Source organism: Ictalurus punctatus, chromosome 10 (genome assembly GCF_001660625.3).
Source record: "Ictalurus punctatus breed USDA103 chromosome 10, Coco_2.0, whole genome shotgun sequence".
NCBI classification, from domain to species: domain Eukaryota; kingdom Metazoa; phylum Chordata; class Actinopteri; order Siluriformes; family Ictaluridae; genus Ictalurus; species Ictalurus punctatus.
This window is the reverse complement of record NC_030425.2, coordinates 9029778-9055368: the sequence shown is the minus strand read 5'-3', so window position 1 is coordinate 9055368 and position 25591 is coordinate 9029778. Positions and strand designations below refer to the sequence as shown.

The 25591-nt window shown below is 37.7% G+C and overlaps 3 protein-coding genes across 6 annotated transcripts in view; all 3 read left to right on the top strand.

Moving 5' to 3' along the window:
- Positions 1–4785, top strand: part of arid3a (AT rich interactive domain 3A (BRIGHT-like)) — a 37490-nt gene extending 32705 nt beyond the window's left edge. For all 3 annotated transcript variants that reach the window (XM_017478325.3, XM_017478322.3, XM_017478323.3), the window contains exon 9: positions 128–4785. In XM_017478325.3, the coding sequence (XP_017333814.2) occupies positions 128–264 (137 nt within the window). In that variant the 3' untranslated portion in view covers positions 265–4785. The remainder of the gene's footprint in view (positions 1–127) is intronic.
- Positions 4786–7098: 2313 nt separating this feature from the next.
- ctdspl3 (CTD (carboxy-terminal domain, RNA polymerase II, polypeptide A) small phosphatase like 3) lies at positions 7099–15297 on the top strand. Of its 2 annotated transcripts, none has more exons than XM_017477336.3 (11): positions 7099–7412; positions 9319–9436; positions 10645–10764; positions 11558–11666; positions 11824–11941; positions 12057–12143; positions 12291–12353; positions 13961–14040; positions 14171–14297; positions 14563–14658; positions 14888–15297. In XM_017477336.3, the coding sequence occupies exons 1-11, from the start codon at positions 7284–7286 to the stop codon at positions 14951–14953; spliced, it is 1113 nt and encodes a 370-aa protein (XP_017332825.1). In that variant the 5' UTR covers positions 7099–7283; the 3' UTR covers positions 14954–15297. The 2 variants fall into 2 exon arrangements, with proteins under 2 accessions (XP_017332825.1, XP_017332826.1); XM_017477337.3 differs by having other exon boundaries at positions 7100–7412; positions 10648–10764.
- Positions 15298–17350: 2053 nt separating this feature from the next.
- ndufs7 (NADH:ubiquinone oxidoreductase core subunit S7) lies at positions 17351–23849 on the top strand. The gene is given in 8 exon segments (NM_001200814.1): positions 17351–17373; positions 19117–19153; positions 19310–19378; positions 19743–19860; positions 19950–20129; positions 21728–21774; positions 23343–23431; positions 23613–23849. Coding segments are annotated over 8 exon segments (654 nt in total). The 5' UTR covers positions 17351–17357; the 3' UTR covers positions 23711–23849.
- The last annotated feature ends 1742 nt before the right edge of the window (positions 23850–25591 follow it).

The following is a 25591-nucleotide window of genomic DNA, read 5'->3' as shown; positions in this document are numbered from 1 at the left end:
TTCCCCCTCAAACAGACCTATGAATACAAGAAGCCCGTTCATTCCTTCACTCGATATATGAGCGAAACGTTTGCTTTTATTTATTTTTAACTGTGTGTACAATGTTGTTGTGCTTGTTTTGTTGCAGGTGTTCTCTTTGCTCAAGCTACTGGTCTACACTCCTCAGGAGCAGCTAACAAAACGGCTGGAGAGCACAGTAACTCTCAGCAGCCTCCTTCCTCTCAGACACCTACCTCGTCCAGCTCCACCAATCCTTCACCCTAAACCCCTCAGAACATCCCCGTCTCAAAGCTAGCTAAAGCCAAAAATCAACCTCATTTTCTAGAGCCTATGCCAAAAAAAATCCCCCACAAACTATCAGGAATAAGTTTCCAGACCACTTGATGTACACTATCTCAGGTTCTCTCTTCTTTTATTCACTCTTTTGTTCAGTAGCCAAAAATGAACTAAAATATTAACGCAACAAAAGAGTTTATGGTTAAAACAGACCTAGAATGACTATATATCATTATATTATACACATACATGCAAAACCTGTGAATAATCTATCTTTTCTGAGTGCAAAATACTTGGAATTAGTAGAGCAGTAGAATCTAGAAATGGTAGCACACTGTTTACACACCTGACTGACAATGAAGCTTGTTGGAAAACAAGAAAAATATTTTATGAATGAAAATTTATTATATATGGTAAAATTGCATCATGTATGATAAAAAAAAACAAACAAACGCAAATAAGGTTCTAAACTATACATGCATGGTCCATGTATATCTAGAGTGCCTTGCCGAACACCTCTTCAACAGTCGTCGTCATCGTCGTACTCCATCCCCCTTGCCCCCCCTAGGTGGCGTGAACAAGAAAAGAGACTCCCTCAAACCCCAACAATGACGACAAATCCATGCAAATTCATGCCTGTTTTCTGATCCCGCATGCCGAGTACCTCACCACTTGGCATTTTGGAAAGAATGTTTGAAACCATTTTCCACTCTTCAGAAACGAAATGCCAATTATTTAAAATTATTAAAATAAGTCGTCTCATGGATTAGACACATTACTTAGCGGGGCGGAAGTTAGTACTGCATTATGAACATCATGGAGGATATATTTTTGCAAACCAGCGTATACATGTTTGAGATTTGAAAGGTGTTTATGTAGTGACCTAGACAAGTTAAGAAATAAATAAATCAATAAAAAGTTTTCAGTAATTCATATTAAATATAGGAAATGCAAATGAGTGTAAAGGATCCCGTCTGCTATTAATCGCTTTGTTTAGCTAATGAGTCAATATTCAGGAAACAGCTCTGTTAGAAGGAACTTATTTGTTCCTCTGAAATTAATATATTATATTTTAAGCAAAACCACAAAGTCCTTGAATACAATGGTGTGTTTCTACAAGATATTTGTTATTGAGACACTTAAGAAACTTGCCAAATTCACATAATATATTCGTTGTTATTATGCAGATTTGTTATGATGAAGAATTCTATATATTTCCATAATTTTCTCACTGAACACAGAAATTCTAAGCACACATCATTTGGCTCTCTTTATCTTGGCTGAAATCATCATAATTGAGAACATACTCCAGTTTGGGGATTATTTTTTTTTCTCATCTCACTTGCACAATAGATGTTAAAAATATCATCCTTAGGCCAGTTGGGTTCAGCGGTTCACTGTCAGTGTGTGACCAGGATGTGGTGTATTTCAATCTGTAGTGTATTTTGCATTCATTTGGCGGACAATTAAACGTCACTGGGCTAGCACTGAAATGAATGTTTTTATCCTATAACGAACAGCTTTGCCCTGAACCTTGGTTACAGCTAATCTTTTTATTGTTGTGAATTGTCGAGTGCATTATACAGACTGATGGAGGTGATGTGTCAATCAGAAAACAATACGTGTACACATTTTCTTCCAGGATTATGCATTATTCTGATTTAAGTGTTGTCATTTTTCACTGGACTTTGGGGGACGTTATCTAGTCATTTATGTGGTTGTGATGCTTTTTGTTGTACTAACTTTAGTGTTACACTATATTCAGGGTCAGGTTGCTTTTTTTTCTATTCAGGTATAAAATGGCATGGCTAGCTTTCTACCACAATGAAATAGGGAAATGTAACGGTTCCTATAAGTAGCGTTTAAGCTTTCAAGACATACTAAAGCTGGAAAAGTTCAGTGGTGGAGAAAATGCCATGTTATACGATGTCCAAAACCTCAAAACAGACAATTTTTTATTTATTTTTTGTCCTTGAGCTTTTGACGGTGTTTTCTCTCACTCTTTTTCAGCCTTAGCTCTGTCGTGTCTAAAACATCGGCTCGTTTCTTCTTTGATGGTAAGTCACTGGCATATAGGTTACTTCAGCATGTGTGCAGGACGAAGGTTTCTATTATTTATTATAAATAAAAAGTTATTCATTACCAGGAAGTCACAACATACCTCATAGCTTTCTAGGCATGTTATTATTAGACTCACTCTATCTACCTCAAACATTCATTTTACTCAGCTTGTGCCCTCGGGCAACACCATGAAATCACAAACCACTTTACACACACAAAAAAACAAACAGGTGTTATTGTATACAGAAGTTTTGTGGTTAGATTTCATTTGTAGCGCCGGTTTGAAATAAATAAAGGTTAAAATCACACTTGATGTACAATCTGTGCATAAATCTTGGAGAGCTTTATGAGGCTTTGTAATGTTTCATAACCACATGTAGATGTCTTGTCTAGGGCATATAGCTCTATAAATTCTAACTTGTGCTTTGTCCTTCCTCTGCTGTACTGTATCTCTGGTTAAGGTGGCAATTAACAGGTAACATGCTGCCTTCTAGTGGATAGAGTGCCCTCCATGCCATGTGATATCATTTATTCTTTTATCAACATAAAAAACTCCCTGTTTCTTGTGTTAATTTACTAAAGCGCTGGGATTTTTGGATTGAACGTGTTCCTGATCCTTTTGAGGGACACATGAGAAAATCTGTCTTGTATTTTGAGCTTGAAAATGTTGGCTATAGCACCATCAATATGTATTAGAGTAGTGTTTTGTTATGTATACTCAACCATTTAGGATCAAGGGTAGGAAGAAGAAGAAAAAAAAAAAGACAGCTATGGTTATTTTACCTTTGCTCCAGTCACCATCTAAAATGAGCTAAAGATAGTGTAACACATAGTGTGATTTAAAAAAAAAAAAAAAAAATTGTAAGAAGGTTTTTTGGGGGGTTTTTTTGTGTTGTTTTGTTTTTTTGGAACATCATTGAAATGTAGAAAAGTACCCAAAACTGAAAGATCACACTGGCAATTATGACTTCACTGTACTGTATATTGCAAAGACAACCAGAACAGCTCACGCTTATTATAGGATGCCTTATGCTTTGACAATTATTATTACTGTTAATTTTTTCTTTCCATAGAATTTAATGTTACACTAAGAGTGTTGTGGTTTTTACAGCTAGACATTGTTTAAAATTTTGGGGGTTTTAAGATTTAAAAAAAACATGGCCATGGTTATATTTTTAAGGTTCCAAGAGCTATGTCCAAAAGGCATAAGATTTTCTAATTGGCCACACTTGTGCAAGCGTGCAGTTTCTTTTCCGGAAAGCTTATCTTGCAACAAGTGCTTTATGTTCTAATGAGATGTGACCATTAGAAATGCTGGATCTGTACCAGCTGTGGAAGAGTTAAATGTATTTTCATACACGTACAACTATTTTTTGTTTTGTTTGTTTGTTTTAAACAAGGCATTTGACATCATCTCAGGAAATACACGTCTACCTCCACATCTATAGATATGTTCATTTTTAGGGATTTTGGTACATTTAGTACACAAAAATATAATTCTACCTTTTATAATGGTGTTACAGAATGTTGCTTGTATCACTGCTAGAGTGTGTGTGTGTGTGTGTGTGTGTGTGTGTGTGTGTGTGTGTGTGTGTGTGTGTGTGTGGAGATAGCTTTTCTTTACGGGAAGAACATTTCTTTTCGTTATTGTTTAATTTTTTTTTTTTAATAAAACCTTAACAATGAAACTTATTCCACTCAAATAAGTTACTCAATACTAGAAGTAGAAGTATGAGCATTGCTGGGAATTGCCTAAATTAATAATTTAAATATGTGTTTAATGTGTTCTTTGAAAATGAGTGGCTTTTTTGCTGTATCTTGAGGGATCGTGTACGACAGCTTCCTGACACCTTTGACTTATTTCTCTTATTTAATCCTAAATGTGTTTGTGTGAATTAATATTATTTGAAATATGAATATAATAAATATATCTTTTTTTTTTTTGCTTCAAAGAATGTCTACAGAAGAGCTGTTTATTTGCTTAACAGATGGAGTTTGAAATTATGCATACATTAGATGGCATCCTGACTGTTTTATTTATATATATATATATATATATATATATATATATATATATATATATATATATATATATATATATATATATATATATATTCATTCTGAATGTGAAAGATTAATATACTGCTTTAACAAAAAAGTTGTTTCAGGTTAAGGCAAAAATAATTTCACAAATGAAATGGATTATTTCTAATAACATCAGATATATGCAGTGCATGTTTGAAGGGTGTTTTTTTGTGCTAAGCTTTGTCTTGCTTGCTATACATTTGTTGCTTTCAGTTGTAAAAGAATTATTGTAGTTTTCCCCTCTTTTTTTGTTTTTGTTTTTAGACGTTTACATTTTTATAACTGTCTTTTGTGTAATAGTTATAACTTCAAAGTTCCAACTGTAAACATATGGAAAATTATAATAAATTCAAATCTGGTTTATCATGCTTCCTGCTGAAGATATTAATACTTTTTAATATCTAGATTTATTAGAAATTAAATTGTTTTTGAGAAATTAAAGTGTAAACACATGTATGCTGTATACCATTTAAAAAGTCACCTTTAGCATTACAGCAATAACTAGAAAACAAATCGTATGCTTCCTGGACCCTGGACAACACTTTGAGATCTATAAAGCTAAAAGTTCCTAACTGAAGGCTATTCCTGCTTTCCAGGCCTGTCTGCTGTAGAAACATGACCTTTTATAAATAAGCTGAGATTAATAATAATAATAATAATAATAATAATAATAATAATAATAATAATAATAATAATAATAATGCTGCATTGAGAGCGCCAGTCCCGTTGCATCATGGGATTGTTTACATCGGTTGCATACTGCAAAATCTCGCCGGAAGCAGTAGGCCCTCCGGGTATTTCTCGCCTACTAGGAAATGAACTACATAATTAAAATTCTTATATTATTTGAGAAATATCATATACATAAAGCAAAGTATATATTAACGGTACCAAATGGTAGACTATTTTCCACTGACTTAAAGATTTTTGTACGACTCTCTAATGTCAGTACAGAACAATCGTAAAGCTGTTAAGACTCGGCTATCTCAGCTGTTAAAAAGGATACTTAATGTATTAGATGTAGGATTGAATTTTGATACAAGATGCAGAAATGTGATTTGACTGTTTTGTAGAGAAGTGCGACTTTGTATTCCCCTATTGTTATTTCTTTAATATATGCGCACACCACGTGATCCGTTTTAAAATAAAGCTTTATTGAAAGATTTCACAACTCGTTACAAAGACTTATTTACATAACATTGTGATACATTATTTACATTTATATACTACATTATAAGTCATTGTCCATTTTTGTAAATATGCATATCAAAGCAATTCGATGCAATTAAATCACACACATGCATTCACATTAATTTACAACATATTTACACCTCACATCTCTACGGAAGCCATAAGCAGCCATGCATTATTACTTTTTTTCTGTTGTTTTCTCGTGATCTCGACATAACAAAAGTTGCTTTCTTGGGATCTCGACTTAATTTTCCTGTGTACTGGACATCAACCATGCAGAAGTCAATGGGGTTTTGAATGTTTTTTGTTGTTGTTAAATGCCTGAAATAAGGTCTGTGCTTAACACAAGCTCAATATATGTTCACGTTTTATACTATGCCATAAAATACATAAGTAATACAGCACTCAGAATTTTTTAAAAAGCTTTTACATGTCTGGGAAAACATGGTTGCTAACACGTAGCTAAATGGGACTACAGAGGTTGTCGCGGACATTAAACGTCATCACGCCGAAGAGGAAAACTCATCTACTACAGCTCGTTGTGTTTATACTCGCACTCGCAACTCAAACTTCCCAACTTGTAGATTTATTAATTTATAAATTCATATTATTTTCCAATTGTATTGTTTTTTAAAAATAAAGATTGAAAGAGTTGTCGGAAGCGTATCGGTGGTGACGGTGAAGTCATGCGTCCGTGATGTAGTTCGTTTATAGCTTAACATTAGCTTTTTACTTCTGCCGAGTGTATAGGCTTCAAAATCTTATGAATCTTATCTTAATGAACGAAACATGTAAGAATCATAAACTTTTGTTGCTCACAGTTTATTTTCTACAATAATCCAAAAGCCAGTGGAAAAATCCTATTGGCTTTTTGTGGAGGGAATCAGGGTGATGCTAACTTCCGTGGTGGTCTACAAAAACACCTCATCCCTGCAGGACTGACGACTTCCACATTAGTGTCCCACACTTGAGAAGGGGACACACCCCTCTCTCTTAATGCGGAGATAAAGTCCATCTCTACAGCGGGGAATTATTACAGTGATGATGGAGAAGATGCCAACATGCATGTAACACCAGTCCCATTCACAAAGCAGGAGATTTTCTCACAATAAAATTACATCGTGAGAATACAACTTTTGTTATGTCGAGATCACGAGAAAACAACAGAAAAAAAGTAAAATGTCTGCACTTATATAGCACTTTTACCCAAAGCGCTGGATCTACACTGTGTCTCATTCACCCATTCACACACACCAATGGTAGCGGAGCTGCCATGCAAGGCGCTAACTTCCCTTGGAAGCAACTCGACATTCAGTGTCTTGCCCAAGGACACTTCGGTATGTGGAGTCATGTGGGCCGGGAATCGAACCGACAACCCGCTCTACCACCTGAGCCACAGCCGCCCCGTACTAAGTACTAAAGCATAGCCGCTGAGGGATTCCGTACATCTCTTCAGAAACTCAATAAAGTGTTGGCGTGTGACGCGCTTCCTGGTTCCGCCCCTACCGGCAGTTTTAAATCGTTAAAGCGGACTGTTGACGCCATGATAATGGCGCCTGGGCCTACATAGACGGGAGAGGGGTTTTTAAGCTTTTCTCTTTAAGCTTCAGTCGGTCACCATTTGTCTGGAATTTAATTAGGTTGAAATACTTCGTTACGGTCCCGTTAAAATGAGACTTCGGTCGAGAATTATTTCTCTTGAGAGCCCGTCGTCTCAGCAGCCCAGCACCCCGCGCCGCCGCCGTCGGCCGGATTTGAGTCGAGCGTCGCGGATCGAGCAGAACCAGTCCCCGTCCCCGGTGAGCCTTACTGAAGAGAAAATAGAGTTTAAAATACTTGACCACTGTGAGGAACTATAGCTTTTTATTTACACATTGGCTTGAGCCTTTCTCCTGCCGTTTCTACAGACAGAGAGCTAGTTATTTTAACGGCACTGCTGTGTTTGTTATTATAGTTAGCTCGGGTAACTTGTTTGCTAATTAGCTAGCTAACAGCGTTTATATTACCCGTATTGGCTTACGAGATAATGCGATACTAAATCTAGGATGTAGCTAATGATTTATATATATATAATTACAGATTTACACTTTTTGTTTAGCGACTACCAAGCATCAGATAAAAGCTTTGCTAACAATGAAAGCCAGCTTCTTGTTAGCTGACCACTGATCTGGGCCTACAGGGCAATAGCGTCTCAACAGCTAATGTGAAATGTCTTGCAAATTGCATGTATTCATTTAGACTGAACTATAGATGGTAGGAGTGACTGTATAGTTAAATGTAGGCAGGTGGAAGAGTTCCCCAAATTGTCTTCCTGATACTTGGAGTAGTAGTATTTGCTACAAAATGGTGATGTTTTCAGTCAACAATATTATTTATACACTCCCTGAGCACTTTAATAGGAGCACCTGTATATCTACTCTTTCATGCAATTATTTAATCAGCCAACCATCTGGCAGCAGCAGTGGATCAAATCATGCAGATACGGGCCAGCAGCTTCAGGTAACGTTCACATCAACCATCAGAATGGGGGTGGGGGGGTGGGATGTAATGTCAGTGATTTTGACTGTGGCATGGGTTGTCAGTATCAGACGGGCTGGTTTGAGTATTTCTATAACTGTTGATCTCCTGGGATTTTTCACGGACAATTCTGTTTATTCCGAGTGGTGCAATAAAGAATCCAGTGAGAGGCAGTCCTGTGGACGGAAACGCCTTTTTGATGAAAGAGGTCAGTGGAGAATGGCCAGACTGGTTCTAGCTGACAGAAAGGCTACGTTACTGCAGATAATCACTCTATACAATTGTGGTGAGCAGAAAAGCATCTCAGAATGCACAACACCTCGGACATTGATGTGGAAGGGCTACAACAGCAGAAGACCAAGTCGGGTTCCACTTCTGTCGGCCAAGAACAGAAAGCTGAGGCTGCAGTGGACTCAGACTCGCCAACACTGGACAGTTGAAGACTGGAAAAACATAGCCTGGTCTGATGAATCTCGATTTCTGTTGAGGCACACTGATGATAGGGTCAGAATTTGGCACCAACAGCATGAATCCACGGACCCAACCTGCCTTGTGTCAACAGTCTAGGTTGGTGGAGGTGGTGTAATGGTGTGGGGAATGTTTTTTTGGCACACTTTGGGACTGTTAATACCAATCATCGCTTGAATACCACAAACTATTTGAGTTTTGTTGCTGACCATGTGCATCCATTCATGCCCACAATTTCCCATCTTCTAATGGCTACTTCCAGCACGATAATGCACCACGTCACAAAGCAAAAGGCGTCTCAAACTGGTTTCATGAACATGACAGTGAGTTCAGTGTTCTTCAGTGGTCTTCCCAGTCACTGGATCTGAATCCAGTAGATCACCTTTGGGATGTGGGAGAGCGGGAGATTCACAGCATGAAAGTGCAGCTGAAAAATCTGCAGGAATTTCAACATGGACCAGAATCTCAAAGGAAAGTTTCCAACATCTTGTGGAATCCATGCCCTGAAGAATTGAGGCTGTTTTGAGAGCAAAGTGAAGCCCTACTGAGTATTAGCATAGTGTTCCTAATAAAGTGCTCTGTGAGCGTATATCTGTCTTTCATAAACAGAATGATGTGTTCTTCTTTAAGTGTAAACATGGTCTTGGATTTGTATAACTTATGTCTGAAAATGACTTGTCATAATATTCTTTTCATCTGTGTGCATGTGATATTGTTTAGGATGTCCAGGTTTTAAAGGATTGCTCCAATTTGTTCTCTGATCCCGTCCCAACTGCAGTGAAGCGCCCACGCTTAAGACATGGAAGGAAAAGGGTTCTACCACTACAGGCGTGTAAAGGTAAAAATGTGTTTAAACATTCAATCACATCATTTGTTTGGAGCCGACTGTGTTATAACTGCCTTCACAGTGCTTTTATTTTTATTTCATTTACCATTATTATTTTTTCTTCTTTCTCTCCTTTTCTTTTTCTTTCTCTCATTCTTGTGGCTCCTTTTGTTGGGTAAAATTTCATCTATGTACACTGCTGTGACTTCTTCTGTTTTTGTGCATCTCATACTAAATAGTTTCAGAAATTATTTCAATCTAAGAAAATGTTTTTTTTTATTTATTTATTTTTCTTAAATGATAGTTATTTATTGAAGCAAAAAGTTATCCAATACCATCTGGGCCTGTATGAAAATGTGTTCACCCCATAGTTACTAATTCCCCAAATCTGTGAAATTGCATTCATAATGGGGTTCAGCTGGCAAGGTGAAAACCACTGCTAACCTAGAAGAACGTTAAGGTTCATCTGAATTTTGCCAAAACACACCTTGATGATCCTCAAACCTTTTGGGAGAATGTTCTGTAGATTGAGGAGTCGAAATTGGAACTGTTTAGAAGACTGGCCCGTTACATCTGGCATAAACCAAACACAGAATTTACTTGCTGTCAAGCATGGTGGTGGCAGTGTGATGGTGTGGGGATGCTTTGCTGCTTCAGGGTCTGGGCAACTTGCAATAATTGAGGGAAACATGAATTCTGCTCTCTACCAGAAAATCCTAAAGGAGAATGTCCGGTCTTCAGTCCGTAAATTGAAACAAGTGCAACTGGATTATGCAGCAGGACAATGATCCAAAACGTAGGAGTAAATCCTAGTCATAGGAGTAAGTGAAAGACTGATCTCCAATTATCAGAAGAGTTTTGTTGCAGTTATTGCTGCTAAAGGTGACACAACCTGATTTTACGTTTAAGGGGGCAATTAGTTTTTCACCTTGTTGATAGGTGTTGGATCACTTTTTTCCTCTCTCTCTCTCTCTCTCTCTCTCTCTCTCTCTCTCTCTCTCTCTCTCTCTCTCTTCAATACGAAAAAAACTATATAGTGTTTACTCAGGCTGCCTTTGTTTTATGTTGTATTTTCTTTGAAGATCTAAAACCATTTAGTACGAGATGTACACAAAAACAGAATAAATCAGGAGCAGTCTCACACCACTGTATATGTACACTGAAAGGAACATTTAGCTGTGGAGTTTGAAACGTGAATTTAATAGACTGTCTTTAATCAGCAGAATCTGACTTCAAGACACCAGTGCAGCATCTCCGAGAAACGCAGTACTCCTCAGTCAACCCTGCTGCACGTAGCCTTTACTCTCCTGTAGTGCGTTTCGTCACGCCTACGAAAGACAGTAAGTAACTAAGCTGTGGTCACGAGCACACATGGTGTTAAACCTTCTATTCACTGCTGACACTGCTTATTAATAGAGTGTAAGTCACTGTTTGCTGAAGGTTGTACCAGTCACTATATAATTTTTTTATTATTATTATTTATTTTTTTTAAAAGAACAGTTTTAGAAATATTTTCATCTGAAGGTATGCAATTAAGGGTAATGTTTTGTGAATAATTTTTTTTTTTGGGGGGGGGTGGATGCAGTTATGCATAAATGTAGTTTTGCTCGACTACAGAACATTTTAAAACTTGTGCTTTAATGTGCACATTTGTGCGCTTTTTGTCTTGGGATGCTGCTAACTGTAGAGATGGATATAATTTTTCAGAAACATACCAATCAAATAAGTCGAGAAAATATTATTCCGTAGTCTGTATCTTCAGATTTTGTTACCTGTATCAGACTGGAAATTCACGTAAATTCTGGGAAACATCTTGGGCACCGTTTTTGTTTTGTTTTTCCTGGAAATGGATGTAGGTGTAATATTTTTTGTATTACTTTTTAATTTTAAAAAGTCAACACTGCAACAAGGAGGGTTTGTTTTTTAAATAAATAAATAAAACGCTGCTAGTTAAGCTGCATTTTGGCCAGTGTCATTAATAAAGCATTTTATTTGCACTTTGTATATCCTGAAGAACTGCATCACACTTTGTCTATTAACAAACCACACCAAACATTCCATCTGTAGTGACTAAAAATCAGTGGAAAAAGACAATAATGCAGAATATCCGCCATCACCATTTCTTTTTCATAGATGAGCGGACAAGGAGAGGTGCAGTGTTCAGCCCTGAACAGTGTGTGTTCGGATACAGTGCCATCAGCTCCCTGTCAGAAGACGAGGAGAATGATGAGGTGTTCAGCCCGTGAGTCACTTTTCCAGCACCAAGGGTTTCATAGTACTCTAATTGTTTTTATGCTTTTCCTGCTTAACTGCTTTCTGATCAGTTTTCAGATGATTGCAAAAGCATTGTGAAATACAGCAGTATCTGCTTTCGTGGTTCATGCACTATTACCCCACAGATTCACATTCATCAAAAACATCCCAAACCAGTCACAACAGTCCAGAGCGGCGTCTACTCTCCGGGATATACCGCCCAAGACGAGAAGTACACCTGCAGCCACCATGGTGCTCGATCTGGTGAGCGTTTCAAATACGCAGTCTTTCACAGGCACCTGTTTATTTATGTGTAAAATCTTTAGGGTGAACATAGTTCTGATCGTGTAACTAGACACTTTTTGCTTTCCTTTCTTAGGATGAAACCCTTGTGTTCAGCTCCCTCAATAGACTCGAGGATGCAGAGTACACGTTTAACACAATCTTTCAGGATCAAGAATACACGGTTATTGAGGCTTTTCTTTTATAACAGCCATGCAGAAATTTCCATGCATGTGCCAGTGTGGTTAGGTGGAAAGGATGCTAAAAAGATTGAACCTTTTGTAGTGTATGCCATGCTTATTTCCAGATTTTCTTTTTCTTTTGCACACAGGTGTATATGGTTCTCAGGCCACATGTGAATGAGTTTCTGCAAGCCATGGTGAAGCATTTTGAGGTAACGTGACTTAATATACCTGCTACAAGCGTTTCAGTATTTCTGAAAGCTAGAAGTGTCTGTCTCCTGCTTGCCTGATATTTGATAGTTGAAATAAAAAACTAGAGAAAGACACCACACGCTTTTTCTGCGAAAAGGTGATGCGGTAACACTTCTACCCCACACTATGTGTTATCAGGTTTCTAACAAACATTTTACGGTGCTGTGAAAAAAGTATTTGCCTGATTTATTCTGTTTTTGTGGATGTCTTGTACTAAATAGTTTTAGATCTTCAAACGAAATACAACACAAAACAAAGGCAACCTGTATAAACACACACTACACTTTTTATTTATTATTTTTACTGAAGGGGAGAAAAGTTATCCCACACTTACTATTTGCCCCCTTAAACTTAAATTCTGGTTGTGCCACCTTTAGCAGCAAAAACTGCAACCGAACTCTTCCGATAACTGGAGATCAGTCTTTCACTTACTTCTACGACTAGGATTTACTCCTATGTTTTGGATCATTGTCTTGCTGCATAATCCAGTTGCACTTGTTTCAATTTACGGACTGAAGACCAGACATTCTCCTTTAGGATTTTCTGGTAGAGAGCAGAATTCATGTTTCCCTCAATTATTGCAAGTTGCCCAGACCCTGAAGCAGCAAAGCATCCCCACACCATCACACTGCCACCACCATGCTTGACCGTAGGCATGATCTTTTTTTTGGAATTCTGTGTTTTGGTTTATGCCAGATGTAACAGGACCCCTGTCTTCCATACCGTTTCACTTCTGACTCCTCAATCCACAGAACATTCTCCCAAAATGTTTGAGGATCATCAAGGTGTGTTTTGGCAAAATTCAGATGAGCCTTAATGATCTAGGTTAGCAGTGGTTTTCACCTTGCCACTTTTCCATGGATGCCATTTTTGCCCAGTGTCTTTCTGATAGTGGAGTCATGAACAGTGACCTTTTATTGATGCAAGAGAGGCCTGTAGGTCCTTTTGTGGTTTCCTGGATGAGTCATTGCTGTGCTCTTGGAGGAATTTTCGAAGGTCGACACTTCTGCTATGGTTCACTACTGTGCCGAGTTTTTCCATTTGGAGATAATGACTCTCACTGTGGTCCTTTGGAGTCTCGGAGCCTTTGAAATAGCTTTGTAACCCTTCCCAGACTGATGTATTTCAGTCACCTTCTTCCTCATCATTTCTGGAATTACTTTTAATTTTGCCACAGTTTGTTACTGGGTAAGACCTTTTAACCAACTTCATGCCGTTGAAAAAGTTCTATTTAAGTGTTGATTTGATGAACAGGGTTTGCAGTAATCAGGCCCGGTTGCGTCTAGTCCAGCTGAACCCCATTATGAATGCAGTTTCATGGGTTTTGGGGAATTATTAACTAGGTGGCAAATACTGTCACACAGGCCCAGTTGGTATTGGATGACTTTTTTGCTTCAATAAATAACATTTAAAATCTCTATTTTATGTTTACTCAGCTTGCCATTGTTTTATCTTTGATTTTGTTTTAATTTCTGAAAGTGTAGTATGAGAGAGACACAAAAATGGAGGAAATCAGCACTTTATGTCTGTTTGAAAGTGTTTCATGTTTCCCCTGTATCTTTTGTAGATGTTTGTTTACACTTCTGCTAAAAAGGAATATGCAGAAATGATGGTGGACATACTGGATCCAAGAAAAAAAATATTCAGGTAAGGTGCTTAATCTTTCTGTGTAAAATTGTATTACTACTGTTGTGGTGATGATGATGATTATTATTATTATTATTATTTAACATACCAAGGAAACAATCAAGTAATTTCCCATTTTTCCCCGGTAAAGACATCGTCTGTATCAGGACGACTGTGCATGCGTTCTTGGACACTATATTAAGGACTTGGAGGTTCTGGAAAGAGATCTTTCAAAAACAGTGATTCTGGACAACGCACCCCACACCTACCCATACCATGTATGAGTGTTTCCACAATCTTTCAATCCCTCCAGGATTTTGCGATTGCAGAATTGAACACAAAATCAAGTAAACTCTGCAATATTCAACAGAGCTTGCGATATTTCTTAAAAGCCAACTCAAAATCAAACATTTATGGTCAGAACAATCACAAAAGAAACTAGGTGAAATCCTCTATGGACTGATCTTTGGTGGTTGTTTTTTTTGAATGTCACAAAAGTGCATACCCCAACATCATTTCACAAAAAGTAATGTGTTTTTCCAGCTAACGAACGCAATACCCATAAAGAGCTGGTGTGGAGACAAAGAGGACAGAGAGCTGCAGAGGCTCATACCTTACTTGGGGAAACTCGCCCAAGCTGTAAGTTCTATCGTTTCGCACTCTTTTCAGAACTTTAGTTAAAAGTGTATAAACTGAACCCAATAAAAAGTATTATGTTTGTAAAACAGTTAAGTGTTTCAAATGGTGTTCATGAATAACCATGTGTACATCATTAATTATCCCAAGAGCAATTAAATTCTTTATTGAACATAAAGATGTATTCAATATCATTACCTTAATTAACTCTTAAATGTTTTTTTATTTTCAGAATGATTTCAGGACTGTGCTCAAGAGGAGGACCGATCATTTTCACAACCTGCTCACTGAAGACTGAAATCCTGTGCCATTTTTATTTGGTGTATATATTTTCATGTAAATAATCGTATAGTGCTCTGGGTGTAATATAGGCTGAATCATTAAAGAATGATAGCCAGTTTTACTATATGTGGCAATCTCACTGAGCCTCATTTGGGGTGATTGCTTATTAAATTATGAACATTTGAGTTTATTCAATTTATTATTAGCTAATTTATTGTTGCTGCTTTTTATGTGACACTTAAATATGGATAATGTATCATTTTCCCAGTTGTACACTGATGCATACATACTTAAAATGTCCTGGATTCTGCCACTTTGCTACATTTCTTCCAAAAAAATAAACTGTTTTTAGCAACTGGATGTTATGTGGTCAACCAATCATTCCAAAGCAGTTATATAACAAACAGACAGAATTATACATATTGCATTACTGCAAACAATATCTGATTCTGTTGGAGTCCAGTGCTTTAAAGGTACTTGCACAGTGAAATGAAGTGCAGCGTTGTGGATTGCTCTTGCCATCAAAACCTTCACTTCTGACACAAATTTATGAGGGTGGATTAAAGCAGCCGAAGGTAGACAAAGGCAAGGTATAGCTCATTAGGACGGACTAAAGTTGCCCCAGATGGACGAGAATCGCAGAAAAAAGGGGACAACAGCAAAGCAGTTGTGGACAAACGCAGAAAAAAGTAAGAATGAATTTTAAAAAAAAAAGGTGTACAAAATTAGAGAACAGTGGAAAGGGGGAGTGACAAGAAGGTGAAGGGCAAGCAAAAAAGCAGTGGCAGACAAGGGAGAACAAACGGTGGACAAAGGCAGAAAAACATCAGAGGGGGGGGGGGGGGGGGGGGTTGATGGACAAAGGTGAAAAAATGGAGGACAAATGACAGGTAAGCAGTAGACTTTGGACAGTGGTGGACAAAGGCAGATAAACTGCTAGACAGACAGCAGACAAAGGCCATTTTGCTGCCTCTGACGAATTTTTCTGACTTTGTCCACTGTTTTTCTGGCTTAGTGTCATTTTTCTACCATTTTGGGTTTGACTGGGCAAAGTGGACAAAGGCTATTTTTCTGCCTTTGCTGCTTGTTTGTGGGCTTTTGTTCATCATTTGCCTGCCATTTTTCTGCCCTTGTCTGCCTTTTTCTCTCTTTCGTCCACCATTCTTCTCTTTCGTTCATCATTTGTCCAATTTTTTTCTGCCCGTGTGTAATTTTTACTGTTTTTCTGCCGATTGTTGTTTGTCCACTCTTTGTCTGCCTTTTTCTGCCATTCTTCCACATCTGACAATCAATTTTTTGTTCTCCATTTGTCTGCAGTTTTTCCACCTTTGCCACTTGTCCATTGTTTTCCCACCTTTTTTCTGCTGTTGGTTCAATTTGTCCTGCATTTGTCCACCATTGCCGACCATTTTTCTACCCCTGTTCACTGTTTGTCTGGATTTGTTTGCCTTTTTTTTTCTTTTTTCTTTTTTTTGGGGGGGGTCTGCCTTTGTCCACTACTTATCAGCCTTTGTTTCACCTGTGTGTACTGTTTTTTTCTCCAGCTATTTGTCTGCCTTTTTTCTGCCATTGGTTCAATATTTGTACTACTTTTGTCTGCCTTTGACCGTCATTTTTCCGCTTTTGTCCACCATTCTTCCAACTGTGTCCACCGTTTTTCGGCGTTGTCTGCAATTTGTCCGTATTTATGCTGCTTTTGTCCACCTTTTGTCCGCTGTGTTTCCGCAGTTTTTCTGCTGTTTGTCCAGTTTTTTCCCACCTTTATCTGCCATTTTTACACCTTTTTGTCCAAGTTTTGACCAAATTCCACTTTGTCTGTTGGCTGTCCATGTTTGCTTGCTGTTTTTCCGCCGTTCTTCTGCCTTTGTCCAGCTTTGTCTGTCATTTTTCTGCCTTCTTTTTTTTTTTTTTTTTTGCCTTTGTCTGCTGTTTTACTTACTTTGTTGGCCATTTTTCCTCCTTTGTCCACTGTTTGTCCCATTTTTCTGCCTTAGTTTGTATTTTCTTGCCATTTTCCACCTTCATCTGCTGTTTTTCCACATCTGTCCGGTTTGCCCACCGTTATGAGAAAGTTTGTCATTATTACGAGCTGTTAAGTCATTATTATGAGAGTTTCTCATTATTATTATGATTATTATTATTATTATTATTATTATTATTATTATTATTATTATTATTAGGCCTTTGATGGATTAAAACATTTCTTATCACTCTGATCTGAACTTTTGATTGGACCTGATGAATCTAATTTAAATCAGTCTGATCAGTGAAATTCCTCTATAATGTTAACGATAATACACACAAGTAACTTCAGAAAATGGAGTGTTTTAAGTCGCATCCAGCAGGTGGACCCGTACATCCGCCTATCACCATTCCCACAACTAGAGAAGAAGCAGCACCGGAAGTTGTATTCTGTAAAGATGGCGGCGTTGGTAGGTGAGTATCGCAAAAGAAGAATCTTTCATGTTTTAGTTTTAATAACAGAGCTGCATTATTTACTCTCTATAGCATGACGAGTCATTAATCATTACCGCCTAATTATTGATTCAATTCGGCTGTTGTTTTGCTCATCTCGTCATTACCTTAGCATCGTGTTCCCTGACCTTGTTGTGTACCACAGCTACAAATGTGACATGTAACATTCCCAAACCTGTGGGTGATTCCCACATGCCTTCCTGCTTCTCATAGGGAATATTGAAATAATGTCATTTTACTATTTGTTTACTCCGGTCTCTCTTCAATAGCAAAACATTTGGGGTCAAAATAACTGAGCTACAAAGCTAAAAACAAGCCATTCCGCGGCATTAGTTCATAGTGGCATCCAGTAATAATGGTGCCTTCAAGGTCTTCTGGAAAGTTCCTACGAGTTCTGAGGTCGTGATTACGACTTGGTGTGTGTTGTTCAAGTGGACGGCGTGAGAACATGCAGAATTATTACGATGTACGCTCACCGTCCACTTTATTAGGAACATAACCGCTCGTTTATGCAGTTATCTAATCAGCCAATCAGGTGGCAGCAGCATGATGCATAAAATCGTGCAGATACAGGTGAAGAGCTTCAGTTAATGTTCACATCAGACATCGGCATGAAGAAAAAGTGTCATCTCTGTGACTTTAACCATGGCATGGTCTTCAGCTGTCCAGTTTGGGTGAATCTGTGCCATGATTTTCTCAGATTCTTGTTCTTGGCTGAGAGTGGAACCTGACGTAGTCTTCTGCTGTTGTAGCTCATTCACTTCAAAGTTTGATGTGTGTTCTGAGATGCTTTTCTGAAAGAGTTTTATTATTATTTGAGTTACTATAGATTTCCTGTCAGCTCAAACTGTTTTCCTCTGACCTCTCTCATCAACAAGGTGTTTCCACGCACAGAAGTGCCACAAACTCGGTGTTTTGTTTTGTTTTGTTTTTTGCAAGGTTCTGTGTAAACTCTGTTGCTTATGAAAATCCCATGAGATCAGCAGTTTCTGAAATACTCAAACCACTGCATCTGGTACCAACAAGCATGCCATGATCAAAATCCCAGAGATCACACTGTTTCCTCATTCTCATGTTTGATGCAAACATTACCTGAAGCTCTTGATCTGTATCTGCATAATTTTTTGCATCGTGATGCTAACACCTGATTGGCTGATTGGATAACTGCATGAATGTGCAGGTGTTCCTAATAAAGTGAATGGATAATTGCAAAATTTCTGACAGTACTTGAAGGCACTGTAATCTAATCTTGGTAAGTAAGAACTGACAAGGTCTGGGTATTTATAATACTGGGTATTATATTAGACTGACAACTGGGTATTTATAATACTCAGTACTTATTCAGTACTGATGTTCTTGCTGTAACTGAGCTGACTCTCTGCAGGCTCCCCCCAAGTTATACAAAAATTCAGATGCATTATGGTAGCCTCAATTTATGTCCTGTGTTTACATTGAAGATCTGTGTCATTTTAACCTTTAACATTTAACACATGCTCATGGCATATCAATAAATTCAGTACCAATTCAGAATGTAGGGTAAGTATGTGATCATTGTATGCATAGTTGTAAAACTGCAGGTGACGTTGTTAATAAGTTTAGTTACTTTGCACCCAAACAATTTAGCAAGATGTTACGGCACAGAGGGATTTTTAAAGTGCTGGCATCCATTTTACTGTTGTTAACAGGCATGTTGCTGTTTTTCAGTTCCTCGCCTTGCCACACTCGGCTCCTTTTCACTAAGGTGAGACATAACAAATGACTTTATTACCTCCATTCAGACTGCTTCGCTAGTTAATGCTCTTGATTTGGCATCATGTTGATATACCTGATAAATGATGTGATATATATTTTTAAAATTAATTTATAAAAATTCTAATTAAACATTGATCTGTTACAGACCCTTTTCTTCATTTGCTGCCCAGAAAACAGTTTTGCTCAAGAACACGAAGGATGCAGAAGCTAGCAGGTATAGGAACGTTGTGGAAATTGTGGATTTACGGACAGCTCCAGAATTATTGGCACCCTTGGTAAAGATGGGTAAAAAGCTTATGGGGGGGAATATCTGCTGATGATTAACTTCATCTCAAATGGAAAATATGAGTGGAAACTTTTTAATTGAAGCAAACTTGGTCTAGGTAAAAAACATATCAAAGATAGGTTGAGTTCATAACCCTTCTGTTTCACTGTGTGCGCTTTTAATGAGGTGACACAGAGGGTACATTTCTATATGGGGAAGATTAGAAAACACTCGTTTGGCATTAATTCAGTTTATTACCTGCTGGGGGAGCTGTGTGGACTGTAACCACCACTGATTTCTGTCCAATTTGCAGCCTGGTTCCATTCAGAGAGAAAAGCACTGCTGTTGCATTGAAACCCACTTCAGCAGTTAGCAGCAAAGGTGAATACGTCATCACCAAGCTCGATGACCTGGTGAACTGGGCACGCAGAGTAAGAATCGTTCGTCTTTGGCTCACTTTCTTGTTTGATTTAACAGGAATGATAGTTTATAATACTTTTATAATACTTTCCTTACCTAGAGTTCCTTGTGGCCCATGACCTTTGGCTTGGCTTGTTGTGCTGTGGAGATGATGCACATGGCAGCACCTCGCTATGACATGGATCGCTTTGGAGTTGTGTTCAGAGCCAGCCCTAGACAGGCTGACGTCATGATCGTCGCTGGAACTCTTACCAACAAGATGGCCCCTGCTTTACGCAAGGTATGATGTGGTGATAAGTACTGTTACATAAGGCTGTATGAACAAGTATACATGCACATTCTACTGTGTGAAAAGGGAAAAATGAAAAAGGGCAGTTTGGCAGAGATCAGCATACATTAAATGATTAGTTTTCCACTCTAATTAAAATTTGCTCCAGATGTTGGTGTATGTTTAGGAAGAGTAATCTAGGAAAATAATGAATTGAATTGAAATATTGAATATGCTGAAAAGGTTTTGCTACTGTGTAGTTATTAATCACTGTACACAATCATAGTAAACTGGTGCATGTCTTAGGTAATTATCAAAATGTAAAACCAGCATTGTAAAATATTTTTAGCTTACGATTTCATTTTATCACCTATCTTTGATGGAATAGAGGGGTGACATTCCTCACTATTATGTTTGTAATTAGTTCCAAGATGTTATCCCATCAGACTGACTGCCATTGCCAGAATGGAGCAATGAACAGCATTGTTGACAATGGCTCCTAGCTTTTTCTGTGCTGATGGATCATGCCAATCGTTCAGGCTCTTAATCCTGAGTAATTTGAAATATGGATATAAACAAATTTATTCATAAATCATTCACAGGAGTATTTACACAAGAAATGTAATTCATGGAAATGCAGTTATTTCAGAAAAAAGTTCATATCCTTAAAGAGCTCCTGAGTTTGTGCAAATTTACACTCACTGAGCGCTTTATTAGGAACACCTGTACACCTATTTATTCATGCAATTATCTAAACAGCCAATCAGTTGGCCGCAGTGCATAAAGTCATGCAGATACGGGCCAGCAGGTTCATATCAACCATCAGAATGGGGGAAAATGTGATGTCAGTGATTTTGACTGTGGCATGGTTAGTGCCAGATGGGCTTGTTTGAGTATTTCTATAACTGCTGATCTCCTTGGATTTTCATACATGTGTAGCGTTTACTCAGAATTGCGCAATAAATAAAAAGAATCCAGTGAGCTGCAGTCCTGTGGACGGAAACACATTGTTGTTGAAAGAGGTGAAAGGAGAATGGCCAGACTGGTTCTAGCTGACAGAAAGGCTACAGACACTCAGATGGTCACTCTGTACAATTGTGGTGAGCAGAAAAGTAACTCAGCAGTACAACAGCAGAAGACCAAGTCGGGTTCCACTTCTGTCGGCCAAGAACAGAAAGCTGAGGCTGCAGTGGACTCAGACTCGCCAACACTGGATGACAGGGAGGTCCTACTCAGTATCAGTATAGTGTTCCTAATAAAGTGGTCTGTGAGTGTACATACATGAGTACGTAGAAAATCAGCATGATTGAAACTTATGTAAATCTTGAGGAATTTTTTTGTTTGTTCTGGCTTGCAAAAATATAAGACCGATAAATGAGGCCCATTGTTCCTTGTTGCATTAAAATATTTCCAGGGACGGTTCTTTCTGAACACCATGTAAAACCTTTTTCATGATTTAACATCATAAATATAGTATTCTTGATTTCATTATTCAAAATGTCACATATGGAACAATCAAATGAGTGTAATACAATTGCCCATGCCACACCACTTACTGATTTGTGTAGGGATGCCACGAGACCATTTTTAATCACTTTTTGTTGCCGTAGGTGTACGATCAGATGCCTGAGCCCAGATATGTCATTTCTATGGGAAGGTAAGGATAAATATTTCTCCCTCAGCTCACCCAATACTAAAATGTAAGGAAAATCTGTTTATTTAACCAAAATATAGCAGCACAGGGTTAGTCTTCTAGTATAATTGGCTAAACTGTAACTTGCGTAAATTAAGGTAAATTATCATGTCTATACAAAACAACACATGCAGCAAATCCAACATGGTCTGAAATGATGTATGTTCATCTATTGATGCAGAAAACCAGCACCACAAATGTGAAGCATATTTTAAAGCTGGACCGGAGCAGAGCAGACTGAATTTTATTGAGCGCCGAGCAAGTTTTTCAGTGATGAGCGCAGTTACGTCATATGTCTTTGATTGCGTGCTTCTGTCCCATTTAAAGCCATTTGCGTGCACCTCCTGTCTAGTGCTGCATTAATTAGGATGCTTTAAAAAGTACAAGTTAGAATACCACCGTTTCCAAACTATGAAACCAGAAAGTTGGGTTCTTATAGATATAATTAATTCATTATCACGAATAAGAAGAAGGATAACAGTAGGAATAGTAGTATAACAACAACAACAACAACAAGAAAATATTTAAACGGTGCATGCTAAGTAATGAATAAAAGATAATGGGGCATGTAGTTATAGTAAAGTTAGCAGTGACATGCTGGTGTGATGTGGATGGCCGTTACTGCTCTGGCTGATTAATATTCTACAGCGGAAAGTTTTTCATTTCACTTACAACACAGCAGTTTGGCTGTGTTTATTTATTAAAGAACACCACATAATACTTTTTATCCATTTATGAGTACATTTAACGTCTACGAAAACATGTTAGTTCCATTATAGTATCTATAAACGGCTATACACCACTTCATTTTTTCATTTCCCTTTTTCTCTCTCTTGAACATAATACAATGGAAAATATTCCGCATAAGGTAACTTAGAAATTTCTAAACGACTGTCCCGTGGTGGAAACAAAGCTTAACCAGAGCAACACGTATACATTGCTTCATAGCAACATATTTCTTCATAAATATCACTTCTGTCTGCCATACAGGTCCGAGTAAATGAGTTGTTTCTATAGAAACAATAACACTATAAAATGAATGTATTCATGTCAACTTGGGATTTGCACACTACTGTCAGAGCAGCTGTAAAAAATTCAGTTTACACCTTCTGGCCAATCAGATTCAAGTATTTAGCACCACTGTGGTGTACAGTGTTTATAATTCTGATTGTTTCACTATACTTTTGTATGTGAAATGAATATAGACATTTTCTTGTCTCTGGGGTAAAAGCAGTCCTTTACACACTTTCTGCCCCACTTACACACACTGCTCCAGTTTACACCCAGTGCATCATCCAGAATAGCTAATGTCTCTGCGCTTATGCATATGAAAGGCGATGTGAAATAAACTTTCATATAATTTTGCAATGTGATATACATCCAGATAGAAGCATTTTTACTCCATAATCGCTGAGGAAGGGAGTGACGTTTATCACTATGGTATTTTAGTGATTGCTTCCAAAGTCAGTGGTAGAATTTTTCTAGGATATGATGCGAGTCTTTTTTATTATTATTATTTTTGCTGTTTCTAGTTGTGCTAATGGTGGAGGATACTATCACTATTCCTACTCGGTGGTCAGAGGCTGTGACAGAATTGTCCCTGTGGACATTTATGTTCCAGGTAAGAGTGTCAAATCATTTTAAGCCTTTTAAGTGAAACATTTCAGTAGAACATACTTTTTGAATTAAATTTTACATTCTTCTGCAATCATGTCTACTTGTATTAAAAATCAAAGTAAGTAATTAACAGTTTAAAACATAACCTGATATATATGTGTGTGTGTGTATCTTTTTTTTCGAAGGCTGTCCTCCAACTGCCGAGGCTCTGCTTTATGGAACTTTGCAGTTACAGAGGAAAATTAAGCGGGAAAAGAAAATAAGAATTTGGTATCGCAAATGAGATGTACTATCATGAGTGATCTGTTGTAAATGTTTTAAATTAACAGTGGTAATTTGTTGTACTTGGAAGGCTGTCAGGAGCTGCTTGTGGTTCAGCTCAATCTCCTCCTCTTTACGGTTACAATAAAGGACTCTCAGTTGTACGCTAATGACCTTCAATGCTTTTCTTAAAACGTGGGTGCAGTCTAAAATCCCAAACAACAGAAAGACATATGACAGCTTGGCCATTACACTCTGCCAAATTAGTTGCACCATCCATGTTGCATGCATTGCTTTCCTATCTCATAACCTGTGAAAGTTGGTGTTTTGCTGAAGGTTATCAGGTGGTGATTTGATATGCACATGTAGTAAAATACTACATGTTTTACACAATTCAGATAAATGATTTTGAAACAAAACTAGGTTCGATCTGATGCTTGTGGAGCATTCTGTCAGTGCACGACCCATAACACAAATGTGACTAATGTTAAATAAACATGAATTAACTTGTATTTTATGGCTGCCCACATAACCAAACACAGTATGTGAATTTTTTTTTTTTTTAAGTAACTTTTAAAATAAAGTCTTCTCCCAATTTGCCAATTCCTACCCAGTAGCCAGCTATCTCTCTCATCACATGCCAATATTTTTATCTTTATTGAAAATACAGAGGAGTTGGAGTACAAACTTTACTAGATGATGTTAAAACACCATCATGCATTTTCTGGGGCTGAATCTCAAATATCCTTCGGTACTATTTGTGAGGGCACTAGGTATTATGTTCAGTTCCATTATGTTATGTCCTATTCAATTCAATTTTATTTGTATAGTGCTTTTTACAATAGACATTGTCTCAAAGCAGCTTTACAGAAATATCAACATGGTATACAGATATTAAAGGTGCGAATTTATCCCAACTGAGCAAGCCACTGAGTGGCGACGGTGGCAAGGAAAAACTCCCTAAGATGTTTTAAGAGGAAGAAACCTTGAGAGGAACCCGACTCGGAAGGGAACCCGTCCTCATCTGGGTAACAACAGTTAGTGTGAAAAAGTTAATTATGGATTTATATGAAGTCTGGATGGCCTTAGGAGCACAAACAAAGTGAATATGAAGCATTTTAAATTTGCCCACACAAGTTCATGGCTTTTACTTGGATCAGAAAAAAAAAGTTAGATCGATCTAGATAGTGAGCAGAAAATGTTACTGAGAGTAAAATAAAAAAAAAAAAATGATGATGAAGCATTAAATTGCTGTTAATGACTGCTTACATTGTTTAAATGGCTGGTCTCTTTAAACGTGCCAGAAAAAGGACACTAATGAATCAGTGAACATTTTTGTACCAATTCCAGCCAGAGTCATTAATCAGTAAGTCTGTGTGACCGTTTGAACAATCAACTTAAATACAGCACGGCTCGCTTGGTGGTGGAAATAGAGGCAACCTGGAGCATGACTGAATCGGGTTGTGTCACTCCGTCCAGGGGAAAAACATTACATTACATTTACATTTATTCACTTAGCAGACGTTTTTTATCCAAATGAGAAAAACATTACATGGGTCTTCTTTGACGTTGCTGCTTTTCACCACCAGTTTCGATGTCCAAATGGGCATGTTTTTCTTCAATTGCTTAAAGGCACTCAGTACCTCAAAACACTGACCCCTTTTTTTTCTCCTCCTTATGAGAAGGAGTAACTGACTGCCTTCAAGATGCTCATTTAATCTGAAAGCCATTTTTGTGATTATAAAGTCAGATTTTAGAACCAGTTTCATGTTCCAGACTAATTGGCAATGACTATATGTAGCTCTGTTAATGTACAGCCTAGAGAGATTATGGACTTCGTGCCAGATTTGTAAACATGCTGCAGACCTATGTAAAATCATGGTATTATTATTATTCGAAGACA